A 17,991-nucleotide genomic window follows, 5' to 3' on the forward strand; every position below is an offset into this window, starting at 1 on the left:
GCCACCACCTAGTGGTATCATGGTAAACCAAAAAGCCTTCCATCATTTATGGAGGAGAGAAAACTTCTAATGTTATATACATGAACCTTCGCACAAAGAGGAAGGTAAGTTTACTATAACTAGAAAAAGGCCAATTGAACCAGTTGATTATTCTCTCTAACCATGGCTGACAAAACCATCGGAGGGTGTGTCCGGACACCCTGTCCGGACTTCTTTTGCAGGAACAGCTAAACCAGGAATCTATATTGGTTGAGATCGTACTTCAATCCATTTAGCAACTACATGGATCATCATGAACACGAGGCCTCAACAAATAAGATAAAAGAAAATAAAATTATAAACAACATTTAAAACTGTGAAGTTTAAAAGTGCGAAAGAATTCAAAAATGAAATTACATATCTGAATAAAAAAATAATAATAAAATAATAAGATAGGTGTTACGTGGCAACAAGGAGTACTTTCAATATTAGTACGTCAAAGTACCTAAATTGAAGTTTTTAATAATTGGAGTCGTATGTTTCGTTGGCTACTTGGCTCTATGTGAAGCGCAGCGTTTCAATCACAAAATATAATCATACATCCGAGAAGCACGATAACCTTTCCTTTCCCCTATATAAACCTCTCGAACCGTCGAGTGTGCCCGTCTGTTTGTTTGCTGGGAAACCTCAAGAAATCAGAGTTGAAAATTTACGGTATACAAGAGAGGTAAAGTTCGAATTACCGTCGTAGGATTTCTAATTTCTTATCTTTTTTCCTTCGTTTTCTTTTCTGCTAGCGTAATGGAAAACATTTTTGTCGTTGGTTTGATTTGTTCTTTAGTTATTATTCACTTTGTCGACTATTCAATCAGCGTTTTGATAACGTTCATTTGTATGTTTTGTTTCGTTTTTTGGTATTAATTATGTTTTATCAATCAAAATTATGGAGTTTGTTGTTGACCTAGGGCATGTTTGTATTTGTTCTAGCATTTTCTGTTCACTTCAAAATTGCTGAAAACAGCAACTTGTTTGGGAATCACAGTCAAAATCTGTTTTTTTAATTACTCAAAACAGTTAAAAATACCTTTTTTTTTGGAGTGGAAATATTTTTTTTCTTTTTTAATTTATGATTTGTTCCTCTCAATTCAATGTTTTTTTCGAATTACATGCAGCAATCAAGGGTTTTATTTCTTCTTTTGTATATTTTTTTTCTTTGAAAAAGAACCACGTTTAAAAAAATAAAATACAAGGGGGCCCTAAATTGTAGCTATTTGATGGTGCCTTTGGCGGGTTATGCCTTTCCGAATTCATGGCATGGGTTTAATTTTGGCGATTTCATTGCACGTATTTGATCCCATCACAGTCATTTTTTTAATCAAAATCTTATGATGGTCTCAGGCAAAAATGAGTAGCCGTTCTAGCCGCACTGTCTATGTTGGCAATCTTCCTGGTGATATTCGTGAGAGAGAAGTAGAAGATCTGTTTTACAAGGTAACTAGATGCCGGTTGATACTTGCATTATATGTCATGCCTGTTGATACACACAGTTGAGATGTCTTTCTTTTAAAGTATATTTTTTTGCTTGAATTGTTGCTCTTGTCATGTTTTACATATCACCTGGGTCAAAATATGAGCTAGGAATTGTGTTTTGATGAAACATTAGGTAGTAATGGATTGATTTACAGGGAAATCATTGTGTAAAATTCTTATGATCTAAAAATTATTAACTTTGCTAATGTATTTTTGGATAACATACTCTTAAATTTCTTCTTCTATATGGTAGGCTAGTATACTGAAAACGCTTCAGATTGTCAATCTTTATCTGAAATAATCTTTGAAACAAATTGTTGCTTCCCATTTTGTTGAATTTAGGCTGTGTTTGGTTTACTGAATGGAGTGACTGTTGCATTCCATTCTGCCCAATTTCCACCCATTCTTGGTTAATGCTTAGACTCTATTTTGGAATTCTAATGAGATCGCAAAACCTGTGAAAGATGGGGGTTGGAAACCCATCTAAGGACATGGATTTGCTAAAGCAATTCCTAGAAAAGGGCTTCATACTAATTCAAATGGCAAACATATCCTTATATTTGCCCCTCAAATAAAAAAAAATGTCATTAAATTATTTTCATATCTTTTGAGGTAAATCAATTCCAGCTTCTATATAAGATAAATGGGAAGATAAATTACAACTTAAGAAATGCACATTAATCTAACTTCATTTATTCAGAAAAAAATAAATTAAACTTGATTTCTATATAAGTCTATTAATTTCAATTAATGTATGCAAAAATAAATAAATTAAAAGCTAATAACTATCTTTTTTAAAAAAATTATTCTTATTAATAATATATCCAACTTAATTGATGTCTTTTCTTTCTACTATTAACTATCTTCATATTCCTGCATGGAAATTATTATTATTATTATTTTTTTTGATAAGTAAAGAAAATTCATTTATAAAGAGATGCCAAAGGAGCGACTCAGGGAATACAACCTATGCAAAGTATACAAACCTATACCCCCACCACCAAAAAAGGCCAAGGACACATAAAAGACCCAAACCCAAAAGGCCCAAAAACCTTACAATGATCCCAACCAATCTATAAAATTCACCAAAGTTTGAGGGCATTCTATTATAAACAACTTTGCCTCAGACCAAAGTGAGCATAAAAAGGAGTATTTCAATCTCTGTATTGATATTTCATCATCCTTAAAAGCTAATCGATTTCTCGCCTTCCAAACCGTCCAAAAAATATGCAAGGGAGCCGCTCTCCACACTTTCCTGTGTTTCTTGCCAACAGGAGAAGTCTGCCAACTAAGCAAAGTCTCTCTAACTGAACACGGCATCACCCAAGACACCCCAAACAAAGAGAAAAGCAACTCCCATAAGACCCTTGTCTTTGAGCAGTGTAGAAGCAGATGATCTATGGTCTCCTCCTTTTCAATACACATGAAACATCTATTCGCCAATGACCATCCTCTTTTCTGAACAAGATCTAGGGTTAGCGCCTTACCCCATGCGGCCTCCCACACAAAAAAACTGATTTTGGGCTGTACCCACACCTTCCAAATACAGCTAGATGGAAAAGAAATAGGGCAATCCGCCTCTAGAGCAAGGTATAGAGACTTGGCCGAGAAAATGCCGCTTTTTGTTTCAGTCCAAACAGCCTTGTCATCTACGTCTCCAAGGACTCTCTTCCCATGAAGACACCCCAAAAATAATTCCGCCTCCTCCACCTCCCAATCGTTTAGGGATCTTGAAAAACACGGGTTCCAACCCCCCCTACCCCCCTGCACCAAGGGATCCCAAACATCCGCCACCCAAGCATCCTTTTCAATCGATAAGGCATAGAGGGAAGGAAACGACTCACACAGAGGGGCATCCCCACACCATCTATCCCTCCAAAACCTCACCCTCCTTCCATTGCCAACAGTAAAAGAAATCCGCGCACCCACCAAATCCCAATCCATCCTTATTCCTTTCCAAAGCCCCACGCCATGCGCCTCTCTCACTTCCCGAGTGCACCAACCCCCTCTATCTTCCCCATACTTCCCTCTAATTACTTGATTCCACAAAGCCTCTCTCTCGTTTGCAAAACGCCAATTCCATTTAGATAGGAGTACCTTATTGAGAATGGAAAGGCATTTGATCCCTAAACCCCCTTTTTTCTTGCTTACACACACCACCTTCCATCTTACTAGATGTGGTTTTCGCTCCAAACTGCCACCGCCCCAAAGAAAATCCCTTTGGATTTGCTCTAGTCTTCTTCTAACTGAACTTGGTAATATCAGAACAGACATATAGTATATGGGAAGATTTGACAAAGTACTTCGGATTAAGGTTGCTCTTCCTCCCTTAGATAAGTATTGTCTCTTCCACATAGTCAATCTTTTGCGGAACCGCTCTTCCACTCCATCCCACACTGCCACTGACTTAAACGGAGCACCCAAAGGAAGACCCAAGTAAGTGGACGGGAGGCTACCCACTTTACATCCAAAGTCCAAGGCAAGATCATCAATATCCACTACCCTCCCTACTGGAATGAGTTCACTCTTGTCCAAGTTAATTCTCATCCCCGAAGCGGCCTCAAACCACATTAGCAGCCAACTTAGGTAAGTCAGCTGATCTTGGGAGGCTTGGCAAAACACCAAAGTGTCATCAGCAAACAACAAGTGTGAAATCTGAATCCCACCTTCATTCCTTCCCTTCACTTGACAGCCCGAAATATAACCATTTTCCACAGCCCTTTTAATGAACGAGTTGAATACCTCCATGGCAATCACAAAGAGATAAGGCGAGAGAGGATCACCTTGCCTTAAAACCCTTGAGCTTTGGAAAAAAGCCTTAGGCGTTCCATTAATCAACACAGAGAAGCTTGCAGTGGATATACACCACTTGATCCACCCTAACCATTTCTCCTCAAAACCCATTCTCTGCATTACTGTAAGAAGAAAGGACCAATCCACATTGTCATATGCCTTCTCTATATCAAGTTTGCACAAGATCCCATTTTCATTGTTCTTTAGAATCGAGTCGATGGCTTCATTAGCTATTAGCACCGCGTCTAGAATTTGTCTCCCCTCCACAAAAGCCCCTTGAGCTTTAGAGACCACCTTTCCAACCGCTCTTTTGAGTCTATTGGCTAAAACCTTAGCCAACCACTTGTATAGGCTTCCCACTAAGCTTATGGGCCTGAAATCCCTCAAATCCTCAGCCCCCATTTTTTTTGGGATTAAGACCAAAAAAGTTGTATTTAGCCTTTTAACGAATTTACCATGTTCATGAAACTCCCTAAAGAATCTCATCACGTCTTCCTTCACAAAATCCCACGCAAACTGCCAAAAAGACATTGTAAATCCATCAGGACCCGGGGCTTTGTCCCCACTACAACCTACTAGCGCACTGTGTACCTCTTCTTCCGTGAACGACACCTCTAAAGCATCAGCATCCAGGTTCTGTAGCTGTTCGCTGTTGTAAAGTTTAATTATAAGTTATTAAACTTTGTATTCCTGCTTTCTAATAGGTTATTCACTTTATTTAAAATCACCAAAACCATTTTTCTTTTAATTTTTCACTCAGAAACAATTATTCAGATCATTCTTCATCATCTATTCACACTTTAAAGCTTATTTTATTTTTATTTTGTGAAACCAATTTTCTTATTGTCATCCTCGTTTATTTTATTTTTCTTATTTTACTTTTTGATACTTCTAGCTGGTAGTCAATTTTCACGTGATTACCATGTCTTGTCCTCTACTATTTGATCTTATACTTACATCATACATATATATATATATATATATATATATATATATATATATATATATATGTATATTAATCGTTTGTTTTATCTTATAAGTTTATGTAGATATTCAAGGACCTGGTTATTTTTTAGCATTTTAAAAAAAATTAAATATTGTGGTTTAGTAAATGATATGGTTATATCACAATATGATAAAATTATATTTTAATCTTAATCTTAATCTATCTATTATAATATGGTATAGTATGTTTTACTATTTTTATTTCAAAGGTGAAGCCATGTTTCCTACATCATAATCATCTAATTCCTGTACTGGTTTTCCAAACCAGTAACTATGGGTTTATTCTGTTCGCCAGTTTAAATTGTCATCCACTTCTGTTTGTGGTCATCTTATGAATTTTATAGTGTTTTGACTTCTATTGAGGTCCTTATATTCATTTTTCATCTATCTATCATTTCATTGGTATAGTAATGGTGAACACCACATAATGCAAACATATTATAAAGTGAAAATCTTGTTTCACTGCCACTTTTTATCTGGGATGTTATTTTATTTAATGTTTTGAGTGCTATATGCAATTACTAGTTAGAATGTATTTGTTTGGAACTTCTTTCCTCACTAGAGAGCAAGAACTTCATGCCATGTTCTTCCAATGAAAAAAACAGTCTTGGAAAACCATGTATATTCAACCATAGCCACTAAATATTTCATACAATAATAATAATAGTTAAAATTTCTTTGTTAGTAGTTTCTATGATTGGGGGTTAGGAATAATAGAATTTATCGTTGTCTTGTCTCCAAAAGTGATTTTGCTGAAGAATGAGATGGTATGTGAGTAAGTCAATGATGGAAGATTCCTTGTGAAATCATACTATAAGACCGAGTTTGGAATGTGGTGTTGTTTTCTTTCAACATCGAAGGGTTTGAGAATCACTTTCCTCTCAGGAACTTTCCTTTGTCTGGGAGCAGTATGAGGAAAGATTCCCACTTTGGATTGTCTTACATCAAAGGATGATATCAGCCAGTTGGTGTTGTCACTGTAAGCAAGAAACAAGGAATTACTCAACCCTTTACTTATCTATTGTGGGATAGGATGGAGTTTATGGCTGATGTTGTTTTCAACTTTTGGTATTTGTTTAAGTGCTTTTGGAGTCAATTATGGCACATTTAGTGGTTGGAAGGGAAATATTATTAGTAAGTGGAAGAAAAAAAATGACATACAGCTCCACTTATACGGTTTTTCTGGAAGAATGTAATGGAAGTATTTTTTTTTATGGTTTGAATTGGTCCAAATTGCAACAGAAAATGCAACGATATATCACACAACAAAAACATGCATACGGGCAACATTGAACCAAGCAATAAGTCGCCAATGAGTGCAGTGAGCATCATTCTAGGAAACATATGTTATTGGTATAATGGAATGTCACTGCAGTAAGGTAAAGGGAGGTGCACAACCATGATTACAATACCAGAAAAAGCACAAATTTCACATTTCCTTCAACTCTCAGGCCGCCCTTTTTTTTAATAAGCGAATAGCAAATATATTAGAAGTGTTAAACAAAAGGGTGGACTAAAGCATAATGACATATACAAAGGTGCTAAAAGGTTAGACAAAAAAGAGAGAGACAAAAAGCAACCCTCTCTCCTTATTCAGAGCTCAGCTGGTCAATGAAGTCCACCATGACCATTGAGAAATCTCTCGTGTATATTCTAACTCACTCCCAAGAATTATAAAGGAAGGATTGTTTGATTGTTTGATTTGCTTTTTCAGAAATTTCAAACACCCTTTTATATCTCTCCTTCCATAAGGTCCAAAATAAGTATAAAGGAACAACTCTTCAAACTTTCTTCCTCTTCTTCCTAACAAAGGATCCATAGGACGTAAATCAACCGCCACAAGATGACTGCCTTTAAGCAAATAAAGGAGGATACGATCAACTGTTTCTTCTTCTTCTTCTTTACATATATGACATCCATTTAGCAACTTCCATCCCCTCCTTTTAAGCTGGTCCAATGCTAAGTTCCTTTCCTAAACTGAGTTCACACTAAGTAAAGTGCAAATATGCATGGAGAGTAAAGGACCTAGCTTGATATTGCACATAGGCCCAGATGCACAGACTTGAAAACAGCGGAGGCTCAAGGAAACCCTGATCCTATTTGAGTTATAGCCACCTTTCTGGGTGACTCTTAGTGGTTGTTTTTTACCCTTTCTTGTTTAGTTCTCTAAATATTATTATACATTGATATGGACTTTCACTGAAGTTCCCTTTTAAAAAATTATTATAAAGTAATGGTAATGGATATGATCCACCAGCTTGTCCGTTGTTTTATGTGCAAAATGGATGAAAAATTAACTGATCACCTCCTCATTCGTTGCCCTAAAGTAAGCATCCTATGGCCACAAATTTTTTTGCTGTCTGGAGTGGTTTGGTTGTTGCACGCTATAATGAGATGAACCCTTCTTAGTTGGCATTGATCCTTTATAGAAAAGGTATACTTGGAGGTTAGCCCTCTTGTGTGTGTTTTAGATTGTTCAGAAGGAAAGAAATAGGAGATCTTTCAAAGATGTGGACCAGTTGGACCAAGCATTCAAATTTGCTTTTATGAGTCTTTTTTGGAATGGGTTAGAATGCAAGTTGATCATTAACCTTTTGAATATGGGTTAGAATGATAGGCTTTGTTGATTGGCTTAGCTTCAACTGTAGGGAGAGAGTTTTTTTGGTTTCCTTTTTTCACATTTAAGTGCAAATTTTGGGTGTGCCCTCTTTTGGGTTAGAATACAAGGATTTTATTTCTTGGTGTAGTGGGGTGAAATGAGAAATTCTATTCTGACCAGTATAAGCTATGGGTTTCTTTGAGATCTTAGTGGGAAGAGAGCAAATATGAGGATCATGGTTATGCTCATTGAAATTGACAATGTGGTTAGCATGGGTTAATATATGGTTCAAATTCTTTAGTTATGAGGGGTAATTGCTGATTGAACTTCATTTTTCTTTCTTTGCAAATCATTGTTTATCTAATTGGTTCTCTTTTGCAGTATGGGCCTATTGTTGACATTGATTTGAAGATCCCTCCAAGACCACCAGGCTATGCTTTTGTTGAGGTGAGTTGAGATATCACAACTAACATGAAACTTACACAAGAGTACAGAGAAATAAATTTGTGCCTTCCTGTTTGGGTTGTCACATTTGGGGTTCAGGTATATTCCAGATCATAAAAATGATCAAGCATCAGATCATCTTGTCTGACCTAATCACAGCCGTAACTAATTTTTCATTTTCAGAGAATAATGCATGACCCAATCACTCGGTTTAGATTTTAACAGCCCAAACTTGGCCCATTTTTTCCAAATTACATAGAAGTATACCATTTTTAATGTGTAATTATATAAAGCAATTTTATGTATTTTTTTTTTTTTGTATTTTATTGTAGTTAAATGACGTTAATTATATGTTATAGTGTGTCATTCCTGAAAATCATGTTGACTTATATTGATTGGCTAAAGCAGAATTGGTCTGGAAAATTTTAAATTTGAACAATATGGATCCAAACTTGAAAGGATAAAGAAATATATTTCCAACCTGGTTTATATCTGGAGTGTGTGGAGTTGGTTGAACAGATTTGACAGAAATTGTCATCCCTGCTTCGTGGTTTTATTTAAGTATTGATAACTTACAATTAGTATTTGTTTCTCATGTTTTGTTTATTGCCTCATGTAATTCTCTCATACCACATCTATGTATTGAAGTTCGAAGATGCTCGTGATGCTGAAGATGCTATTTATGGTCGGGATGGGTATAATTTTGATGGACATCGACTGCGAGTAAATTCCCATTCCTGTTTCTTTTTATGCCTTTCATTTTTTGTTTTAGTTTTGAATAGTATTAACATATTTTGTTGCTTTGTCTGTTTAGTTTTTTACCTTCCTTCATTTTATGTTTTTGTAGGTCGAACTTGCTCATGGTGGGAGAGGACAATCATCATCAGTGGACCACTATAGCAGTTACAGTAGCAGTAGCCGTGGTGGACTTTCACGGCACTCTGAATATCGAGGTGCATACCTCTGATTTACTCTTGCTTTTCTCATCACATTCAATGTGGTTAGAAATTGACTTGTATTGCTACATTATGCAGTATTGGTTACTGGATTACCTTATTCTGCTTCCTGGCAAGATCTAAAGGTGAGCCATACATGTGATACTTAGTACTTTCGTATTTTTATACATGCACACTCACATACGAGTAAATACTAATATACACACATACATACATACTTATATGCTTACATACATACATACATATATATATTTTTATGTATGTATTTATGTATTTATGTACATGTGTATTTATTTGTACGTCTGTGTAATGTATATTGCTTTTGCTTCCTGTGGCAAGAGTTGAGGCTGAGTACAATACTTTTCACCATGATGATATGTTTGCATCCACACTAACGCCTTTTTGTCGTCAAACTAAGTTGGCCTTTTCAATTAAGTGGGTATTGATAATTATATATTTAATTGTTAGGACCATATGCGTCGAGCTGGGGATGTTTGTTTCTCCCAAGTGTTCCGTGGTCGCGGTGGTAAGTTGATAAGCTTTGATGTTTTTGTTATTTAGCATGATTGTTTATTCTAAATAGTATTAGCAAACTGAATCCTGTGAACTTGGGTAGGAATTTAAGTATGGAGTGCTTTGTGACATGTTCACATTTGACAGAGTAAAGATAAGAAAAAAATAGAGCAGATTTTTTTACCTTGTCGATCATTTCTATGGCAACTACTAATGTAATGAGGGAATAGTTCAAATGAGTTATTCAAAGGCAACATCTATTAAATCCTCATTGGTGGGAAGGACAGGATGATGCTTTGCAGTCTCTCCGCCAGAAAAATGACCCAAGGTATACAAGAAAACAAACCTCCCTTCTCCACCAAGGCTCAACCGAAAGAGAACATAAAGAACCTCAACAAGTACCCAACCATTCAAAAAAAGCTACTATAGTCAGTGGGTAATCAGCTACAAACAACTTGGGACTCTGACCACAAAAAGCAAATTACTTCCCTTTTTAGCTTTTGGATATAAAAAACCTCATTATCGAGTGAAATGTTGTTCCTAGCCTTTCACACCATTCAAAACAAGCACAAAGGGCTTGCTTGCCAAACCTTCTTGTGTTTTTTCACCATGCTAACCTAGCAAAGTATCTCTAACCGACAAAAAAAGCACTTGAGACACTCCAAAAAGTACAAAAATCAGCTCCCATAAAATCCTTGTTGTTTCACAATGGATCAACAAATGATCTATGGATTCTTCATGTTCAAGGCATGAGAAACATCGATTTGCTAAAGACCAACCTCATCTTTGAACTTGATCCAAAGTTAGAACTTTACCCCACATTGTCTCCCACATAAAAAACACTAACTTTGGGCCGACCCAAGAAATCCAAATGTCCCTCATTGGAAAATACCTACCCGACTTTGGTTCCAAAACATTGTAAAGGGACTTAACTGTAAACTTGCGATAGTCTCTTGGAATATACATTGAAGGTCATTGACCTGCTTGAAAGGGCAACAATATTGATGTAAGTCAATGAGAAGGGAGGGCGACTTTGCAAAGCAAGAATTAACAATTGAGCTTTTAACATTTGGATAAGTGGAGGATAGCGGATCTTGGGACATATCTATATCCTTTTTTTTTTTGATAAGCAAATAAAAAAATATATTTAAAGCACCTAGAAAGAGGCGCACCAACATAGACAAGACGTATTCAATGGACACCTAGTTTAAGCAAAAATGAGATAAACAAAAAATCCCTTTCCTTACATGATAAAGCTCAACTAATCTAGAAAATCTATTAGTCATTGAGTGATCCTCTATGTACACACTAATCCAATCCACAAAAGTATACAAAAAATCGGATTTAATTTTTTGGTCCAACTTCTCAACATCATTAAAAGCCATTTTGTTTTTTTCCTTTGAAAGAATCTAGAACAAACACAAAGGTATAGCCCTCTAAACTTTTTTCTGTTTCTACCCCATGAAAGAGCCATGTCAACCCAAAAGGCTTTTCTAAATGAAAAATACATCACCTAAACCACTCCCATGAGAGAAAGTATCCACAAAATACCTGCTTTGGTAGTTAGGCAACTTAGTTGGGGTTTTGTGAAGGATGAGAGCATGAAAGATCTGTAAAGAGTTTGGATGCTTCTTTTCTAATGCTAATTCCTAAGAAAGGGGGAACGGAAGACCTTAAGGACTTTAAGCTTATAAGTTTGTTTAGTAGCCTTCACAAGTTGTTAGCTAATAGACTAAAGAAGGTGGTGTCTTTTTCCTAAAATGCTTTTGTGGAGAGAAGGCCAATTCTGGATGCATCTTTGATTGCTAATGAGGCTATTGACTTGTTACTAAAAAGCAATGACTGTGGTTTAATCTATAAGCTTGGTATTGAGAAGGCTTACAATCACGTTAATTGGAGTTTCTTACTTTTGGTGCTAAAAAACATGGGTTTTGATGAAGATAAGTGGATCTATTGGCATATTTCCTTTGTGAGTTGTTCTGTCCTTTTTGTTAACGGTTCTGCATGGATCTTCTTTCAAAACTTCGAGGTTTGAGGTAAGGCGGACATTCTCCCCTTATTTATTTGTGATTGTCATGGAGGTCCTTAGTTGTTTGTTTAAGAGGGCTAAGGTTGATGGTTTCGTGTTGGGTTGGCGAGTGAGACGCAAAGGTGGGGAGGGGGTGGAAGTCTCTCATTTGTTGTTTGTTGATGACACTTTAGTTTTCTGTGAGCCTTCTTAGGACCCGTTGACTCGTGTTGGTTGCTTATGTGGTTTGAATTCATATCAGGGTTGAAAGTTAATTTGGAAAAGAGCGAAGTAATTCTAGTGGGGAGAGTGGAGAACTTAGAAGAGCTAGCTCAAGAGTTTGCTTGCAAAGTTTAAATTCCTTGGGACGATGTGGAGGAGAGGTTTCACAAAAGACTAGCATTATGGAAAAGACAATATATTTCCAAAGGCAAGAGACTTACCTTCATCTATATCACTCTCTTTTTAACATGCCTATCTATTTTATGTCCTTATTTTGCATCCCAAGGATAGTCGAGGCTGGAGCAATTCGTAATTGAGTTTCTCTGGGAAGGAGGGGCCCTTGAGTGGAAGCCACATTTAATAAGGTGGGCTATCGGACAAAAGAAAGGGTGGTTTGGGAGTTGAGGAATCTTTTGTTGCTCAATAGAGCTTTGCTTTGCAAATGGAGTTGGTGTTTTGTTGAGAAAATGAGCAGAAAATATGGGGAAGAAGGAGGGTGGTGCTCCTGCAAAGTGAGAGATGTGTATAGATTATGATTATGGAAACCTATTAGGAAGGATTGAGATATTTTGAGTAGCAGAGTTGCTTTTTTAATGGGTAATGGGAGGAGAGTGAAAGTTTGGAAGGACAAGTGGTGTAGTGATGAAATGCTAAGCATTTCTTTCCCCTATTTATTTGCTTTAGCTATTTCCAAGGAGGCTTGGGTGGAGGATGTTTGGAACCCATCAAATGTTGGTGGTCGTTTGGCACCTTGCTTCTCTAGGTGGTTCAATGCTTAGAAGATGGATCTTATGGAGTGTTTCCTCTTGAGATTGCAAGGAAGGAGGGTGTGTAGGGATGAGGAAGACAAAGTGATCTGGACTTGGAATTAGGAAGCTAAACTACTTTTCTAGCAGGTATTATTTGGAATTATTGGGTGCCACTGAGGATGGGCTTCTTTGCATGGAAGACTATTTGAAATAAGGTTTTAACTTTGGATCACATTGAGCGGAGAGAGGGGTCTTTGGAAAACAAATATTTCCTTTGCCGCACGAAAGAATAATCCATTAATCACATCCTCAGTCATTATGACAAGACAAGGGTTTTATGGGATCTTCTGTATTCTTTGTTTGGTGTGTCATGGGTGTTTCTCTCATCAGTAAGAGGGGCATTTTGAAGTTGGCACTACTCCTTAATGGGTAAAAAAGGGAAAAGATGTGGTGGGCAGCCCTTCTGTGCCTTTTTGGGATAATTTGGAATGAAAGAAACAGTTTAGCATTAGAAAACAAGGAGCATTCTGTACAAGGGATTAAACTTTCTTTTCTTTGTAACCTTTGGGTGGTCCAAATTGTTTCTAGTTCTTAGTCCTTCTTCTATTGTTGATTTTGTGGATTGGTTGGGCTCTTGTCGAGAGGGTGTCGTTTTTTGTTGTCCCTCTCTTTTTTTTTGGTGGCGCTTTTAGGCGTCCTGTGTATACTCCCTGTGTACTTTGGGGCACTTTTTTGTTGTCACTCTTTATAATATTTGCTTTCTTTATCCATTAAAAAAAAAAAATGCTTGCTTATACCCTGTTCCAAAGCATGGTCCACCCCCTCATTTTTAGCTGATCAAGAGTTAGAATTCTGCCCCAAGTTGCTTCCGAGGCAAAGAAACCAACCTTTGTGAGTGCCCTTGTGCTCTACAATACACTCGTAGGGGAAAGGCTCTTTAACTCCCCTGATCAAGGAGGAATAGAGGGATCTGACTGAAAAATTGCTGCTCTATATGTATATTCCTATTTAAGCATGTCCTCCGGAAATAGATGTTGAATAGAGATCCAATGCAATGTGATATCCTGGTATATTGCAGATACATTACCTGGACATTTATTTGTCCAACTGTTAATGTCATTGATGACTTATTGGCAATTACTTTGGTTACTTGTTTATCAAGAATTGGAGCTTTATAATCCAGTCTATAAATAAAATGTTGATATCTTTCTGGATGCCATTGCTTCTTCATTAGACTTTTGAGCATTGAGATTTGTATCTTTTCAAGTTCCACACTACATTTGCCTACTTGAAAAAAACGTTCCACATACATCATCAGAACTTTTGGTTTGTGCCTAATAAAAGGGCATGAGCTTTATACGGATTGTTGTTCAAGAAAAGCAAACTCCTCAAGTATATATGGCAAATGAATTTCATTACATCTCTTCTCTTCCCTAGTACTGCATTTGGATAAGTTAGTTCACGACCTGGCCCAAAAGGGGAAAAAAACACCAAAGAAAGAAGTTTTGAAGATCTATTTAACCTTTTTAGTGTCCATAATAAGCTTGTGCTATTCCAGTTGTTACTCTGCCACATGACATGTTGATTAAAATAAGATGATTATTAATTTTATTTTTTTTCATTTGACTTTGAAGTTCCTTCTGTTGGATGTGTGAAATAGATGAAACTATTTTCCTTGGCAAAATTTTTTTGAAGGGTTTTAATAATTGCCTTAAATTTTTCTGTAGGGATGACTGGAATTGTGGATTATACAAACTATGATGACATGAAATATGCTGTAAGTTAATTCTTCTGCTGATTCATTAATTGTCTTTCAGTAACTGTTTTTTTTTAAGATTTTTCTTTGGATCCATGGCGTTTGATCTGTGAAGATCATAAAGAAATACAAAGGTTTTATTTGAGCAACCTTTTTCTGTTTCTTATCTGCAGATAAGGAAGCTTGATGACTCTCTGTTTAAGAATCAATTTTCTCGGGCTTATATACGGGTATTTATGCTCAATTAGAATCCAAATTTTGGTTTCCATGTTTTATCTGTCATTTTTACTCATTTATTTGCCTAGTCTAGGTGAGGGAGTATGAACCTAGAAGCTTCTCTCGAAGTCCCAGTCGTAGCCCATCTGTGTCAAGAAGCAGAAGCCCCCGTCGCAGTCGTAGCTATAGTTATTCAAATCATTCATCAGGCAGATCTCGTTCGAGGTCTGTTTCTTCACAGGCACGCTCGAGGTCAGTTTGCTGTTCTTTATCAAGCTATGTTCTTGTGGCATATTTTTGTAACTAATGTTTTAGATGCTACTTATGTTTACATTTATCATTGTTCATATTTAGCAATTATTTGGGTTTCTTATGCTATTCTGCCTTTTCTTGGGAAATGTTATAACTCCCACTTGGCTTCAACCCATAGGCGCACACATAAATATTTTCTTGTTTGCTAACCATCCTGAACCCTTCTTTCCAGTGCATTTAGTAGGACAAGTCATTAGCATCCCATCAGATCCAAGAGACCGATCTAACTCATAAAAATATGTTTCGCACTTTTGTTATAATAGTACCTGCCTACAGTGGAGGAACTATTAGATCTATGATTCATTCCTTCTTTGTTGAGTGATAACAAGACATGGTTAGTTGATGGTTGCTGTCGCATAGGGAAGCCCTGATTCTTCCCACTTCTCATATTTTCATTCTCATAAAACATTAAGGCGTGAAGTCTTATATTGACTTGCTGCTGTCTATATGAAAATTGTCAACTTTAATTGAAGTTGTTTATTTTCCAATCAATTGGACCATGCAAATGATTCTGGCTCCCTTTCTTTTGTGTTGCTTTAATTCAAGCCAAAATCTTCCAGTGGTTATCCTCAATTTATAAATTCTTGAATCTGCTTTATTGCATATACAATAACATGATGTAAACTTGTGCTAACCTGAAATTTCATGTTCACTGTTTAAAACTTTATTCCCTGAAAGTTCTACGCATTGCAAGTTACAACCTTCAAGAATTATGAATTTAGCCTTTCTTTATTTTATTCCTTTCCATTGTTTAATTTTCCATTACATTTGGTTGAAAGACCATTCTTGAATGTTCAAAATTTCCAGTTTTAGCCCCTTGTAAATCTAGAATTTCTTATTTCTTGGGTAGCATTTAGGCATCTCATGGGAAACATCTTTCCATTTAATATTTCATGTTTCCTGAATTAGCTTTCTATCCAGTGGATATAACACAAAATAAAATCGGTTTTATAAGATGTCAGAAGTGCATCATTATATAAATGATTTAGTGCTGGATTCAGAATTAAAAGAAGTGGTGCATTCTAAATTTTGAGTTCTCGTGTTTTTCTTATAACTGAAGACGATTTCTAGGTGAGAAATCTTGCTACAATATCTCATGCTGTTTCTATTTCCTCCCTTCTGCTGTTCCATGTGCTGGATCACCATTCTTTGCATTGTTTAGAGGTGCATGGGGACTAATTGGGAAAGGGGCTGCCCAGTGGTTGCCCACTTGACATTCTTTGTTTATGAAAATTGTCTTGTTTTTTTTCTAGATCTGGATTTTTGCGGCGATCTGGGGATTGCATATTAGGATCTTGATGGAATATGGTGCCCAGATGCCTGCAACTCTTTGGTTGTGGAGGTATGCTGTTTTGCTGATGAGCACCTGTAAAAAAACCTTAAATGACAAATATTAATTCTAATATGTTATACATGGTGCAAGCCCTCAGTGCTAAACCAGAACACTGAAGACGGAATTATGATTTTAGAGCTGGATTACCACGAACTAAGTGCTATTGGTACAATCAACTACAAAAAAAGTCGTATAAACGTACCAACATCAATTTAGTAGGCCTTGTCCTCAGGATTCTTTGTGGATTTTGGTGATGCAAATGGAAGAGGATGTTACCAACTATTCTGTAGTGGTTTTTGATACTTCAATTCAGGTCTTTTTCATCTCTTGATGGGTCCATCTGTATTCTCATGATCTGGTGGGTAAAAAGCTCATTGCCCTAACGGTGAGGTTGAAGTTACTATGCATTGGATTCTGTCGCTAATGCTTTTTATGTTTGAGTCCACGGCTATTTCCATTTCTCGCTTTTGATTATGGTAACACCTTAACACCAAGTGGGAGTAGCATTGGGCTTTTGGATCAAATTTCTTAGAAGGAAATGTTGCAGATACTGAATTGGGTTAGTTTTGCAACTTTTTGCAGATCAGTTTCAAGGTCCAGATCTCCCTTAATATCTGTAAGTGAATCCCCACTCATTTTTCCATTTTTGTTAAGAACAAAACATCATGCACTCCAGATGTTTATGCCATAAGATTGCTTCCTCCACACCATTTTCTGATATCATACCCTGTAACATGCAGCCTCGTCGTCACAAGCGGGTGAGCAGAAGCCCAAGGAAATACAGGAGCCCAAGCAGGAGCTTATCTGGATCTCGTTCACCCTCGGTATTACTCCTTTTAGTCACTCATGTTGATCTTCAGTTTTTTAAATCTGATGGTTTCATCTGTTTTCATCAAGTTCTAGTTGGCTTAACGATGATGATGTTTGGACAGCGGAGTTCTTACAGGAGCAGATCAGCTGACTCGAGGAGCGATTGATGGGAGAGTAAGGTATCCAGAGTGTTGTACGATGAACAGGACAACTATAACAAATAGACTCGAACAACTAGGCTCAACATATGCCTTTGAATTTGGATAAATTATAGACTCCTTAATGGTGATATAAACTGATGTAATAAAATTTAGGCACATGCTTAGGTTGTCAGCTAATACACCTGCTCCAGGGATTCTTTGCTTGGTTTGAGTTATTGCAACCCTCTTTTCGTGCTGGTATTCTCTCAAAGTTAACAAATTAAGATTTTATTTTGGCATTTTATGATGTGTGGTAGAAGGCTGATTACTCAATCACCTGGGGATGGAAGTTTTGGCTGGCCCAGCTTCCTTACCATCTTTTCTTATTTCCTCACTAGAGTTGGATCAGTTCATCACCATAGTGATTTTTAATTATTATTAAGTAGGTGCTGTCTTTGCTTGCAAAATAATTTGGGGTTGTTGGATGTTCGAAATTAGTTATAGGATGTTAATACTTGAATTGATTTTTTTGAGCATCTTCAGGATATGATGTTTTTGTTTTTATTTATATAAAAAAAAAAGGTAAAAAGGAAAAAGGAAAAAGGAGAAGAATTGGGATTTTGGCT

The 17,991-nt window shown here is 36.6% G+C and overlaps 1 protein-coding gene across 5 annotated transcripts; it reads left to right on the forward strand.

The window, feature by feature from the left end:
- The first annotated feature begins 604 nt into the window (after positions 1-604).
- On the forward strand, positions 605-17,656 carry LOC117930712 (serine/arginine-rich splicing factor SR30-like). 5 transcript variants are annotated; one of them, XR_004653937.1, is made up of 14 exons: positions 606-706; positions 1,378-1,470; positions 8,288-8,353; positions 8,999-9,073; positions 9,198-9,303; positions 9,385-9,431; positions 9,775-9,832; positions 14,526-14,575; positions 14,728-14,784; positions 14,865-15,022; positions 16,998-17,031; positions 17,156-17,239; positions 17,348-17,452; positions 17,484-17,656. XR_004653937.1 is itself a non-coding variant. In XM_034851366.1 (13 exons), the coding sequence occupies exons 2-13, from the start codon at positions 1,384-1,386 to the stop codon at positions 17,390-17,392; spliced, it is 867 nt and encodes a 288-aa protein (XP_034707257.1). In that variant the 5' UTR covers positions 606-706; positions 1,378-1,383; the 3' UTR covers positions 17,393-17,656. The 5 variants fall into 5 exon arrangements, 3 of the variants coding, with proteins under 3 accessions (XP_034707258.1, XP_034707259.1, XP_034707257.1); XR_004653938.1 differs by lacking the exons at positions 17,348-17,452; positions 17,484-17,656 and adding an exon at positions 16,336-16,424 and having other exon boundaries at positions 605-706; positions 17,156-17,182; XM_034851366.1 differs by having other exon boundaries at positions 17,348-17,656.
- Positions 17,657-17,991: the final 335 nt, after the last annotated feature.

Source organism: Vitis riparia, chromosome 14 (assembly GCF_004353265.1).
Source record: "Vitis riparia cultivar Riparia Gloire de Montpellier isolate 1030 chromosome 14, EGFV_Vit.rip_1.0, whole genome shotgun sequence".
Classification (NCBI taxonomy): domain Eukaryota; kingdom Viridiplantae; phylum Streptophyta; class Magnoliopsida; order Vitales; family Vitaceae; genus Vitis; species Vitis riparia.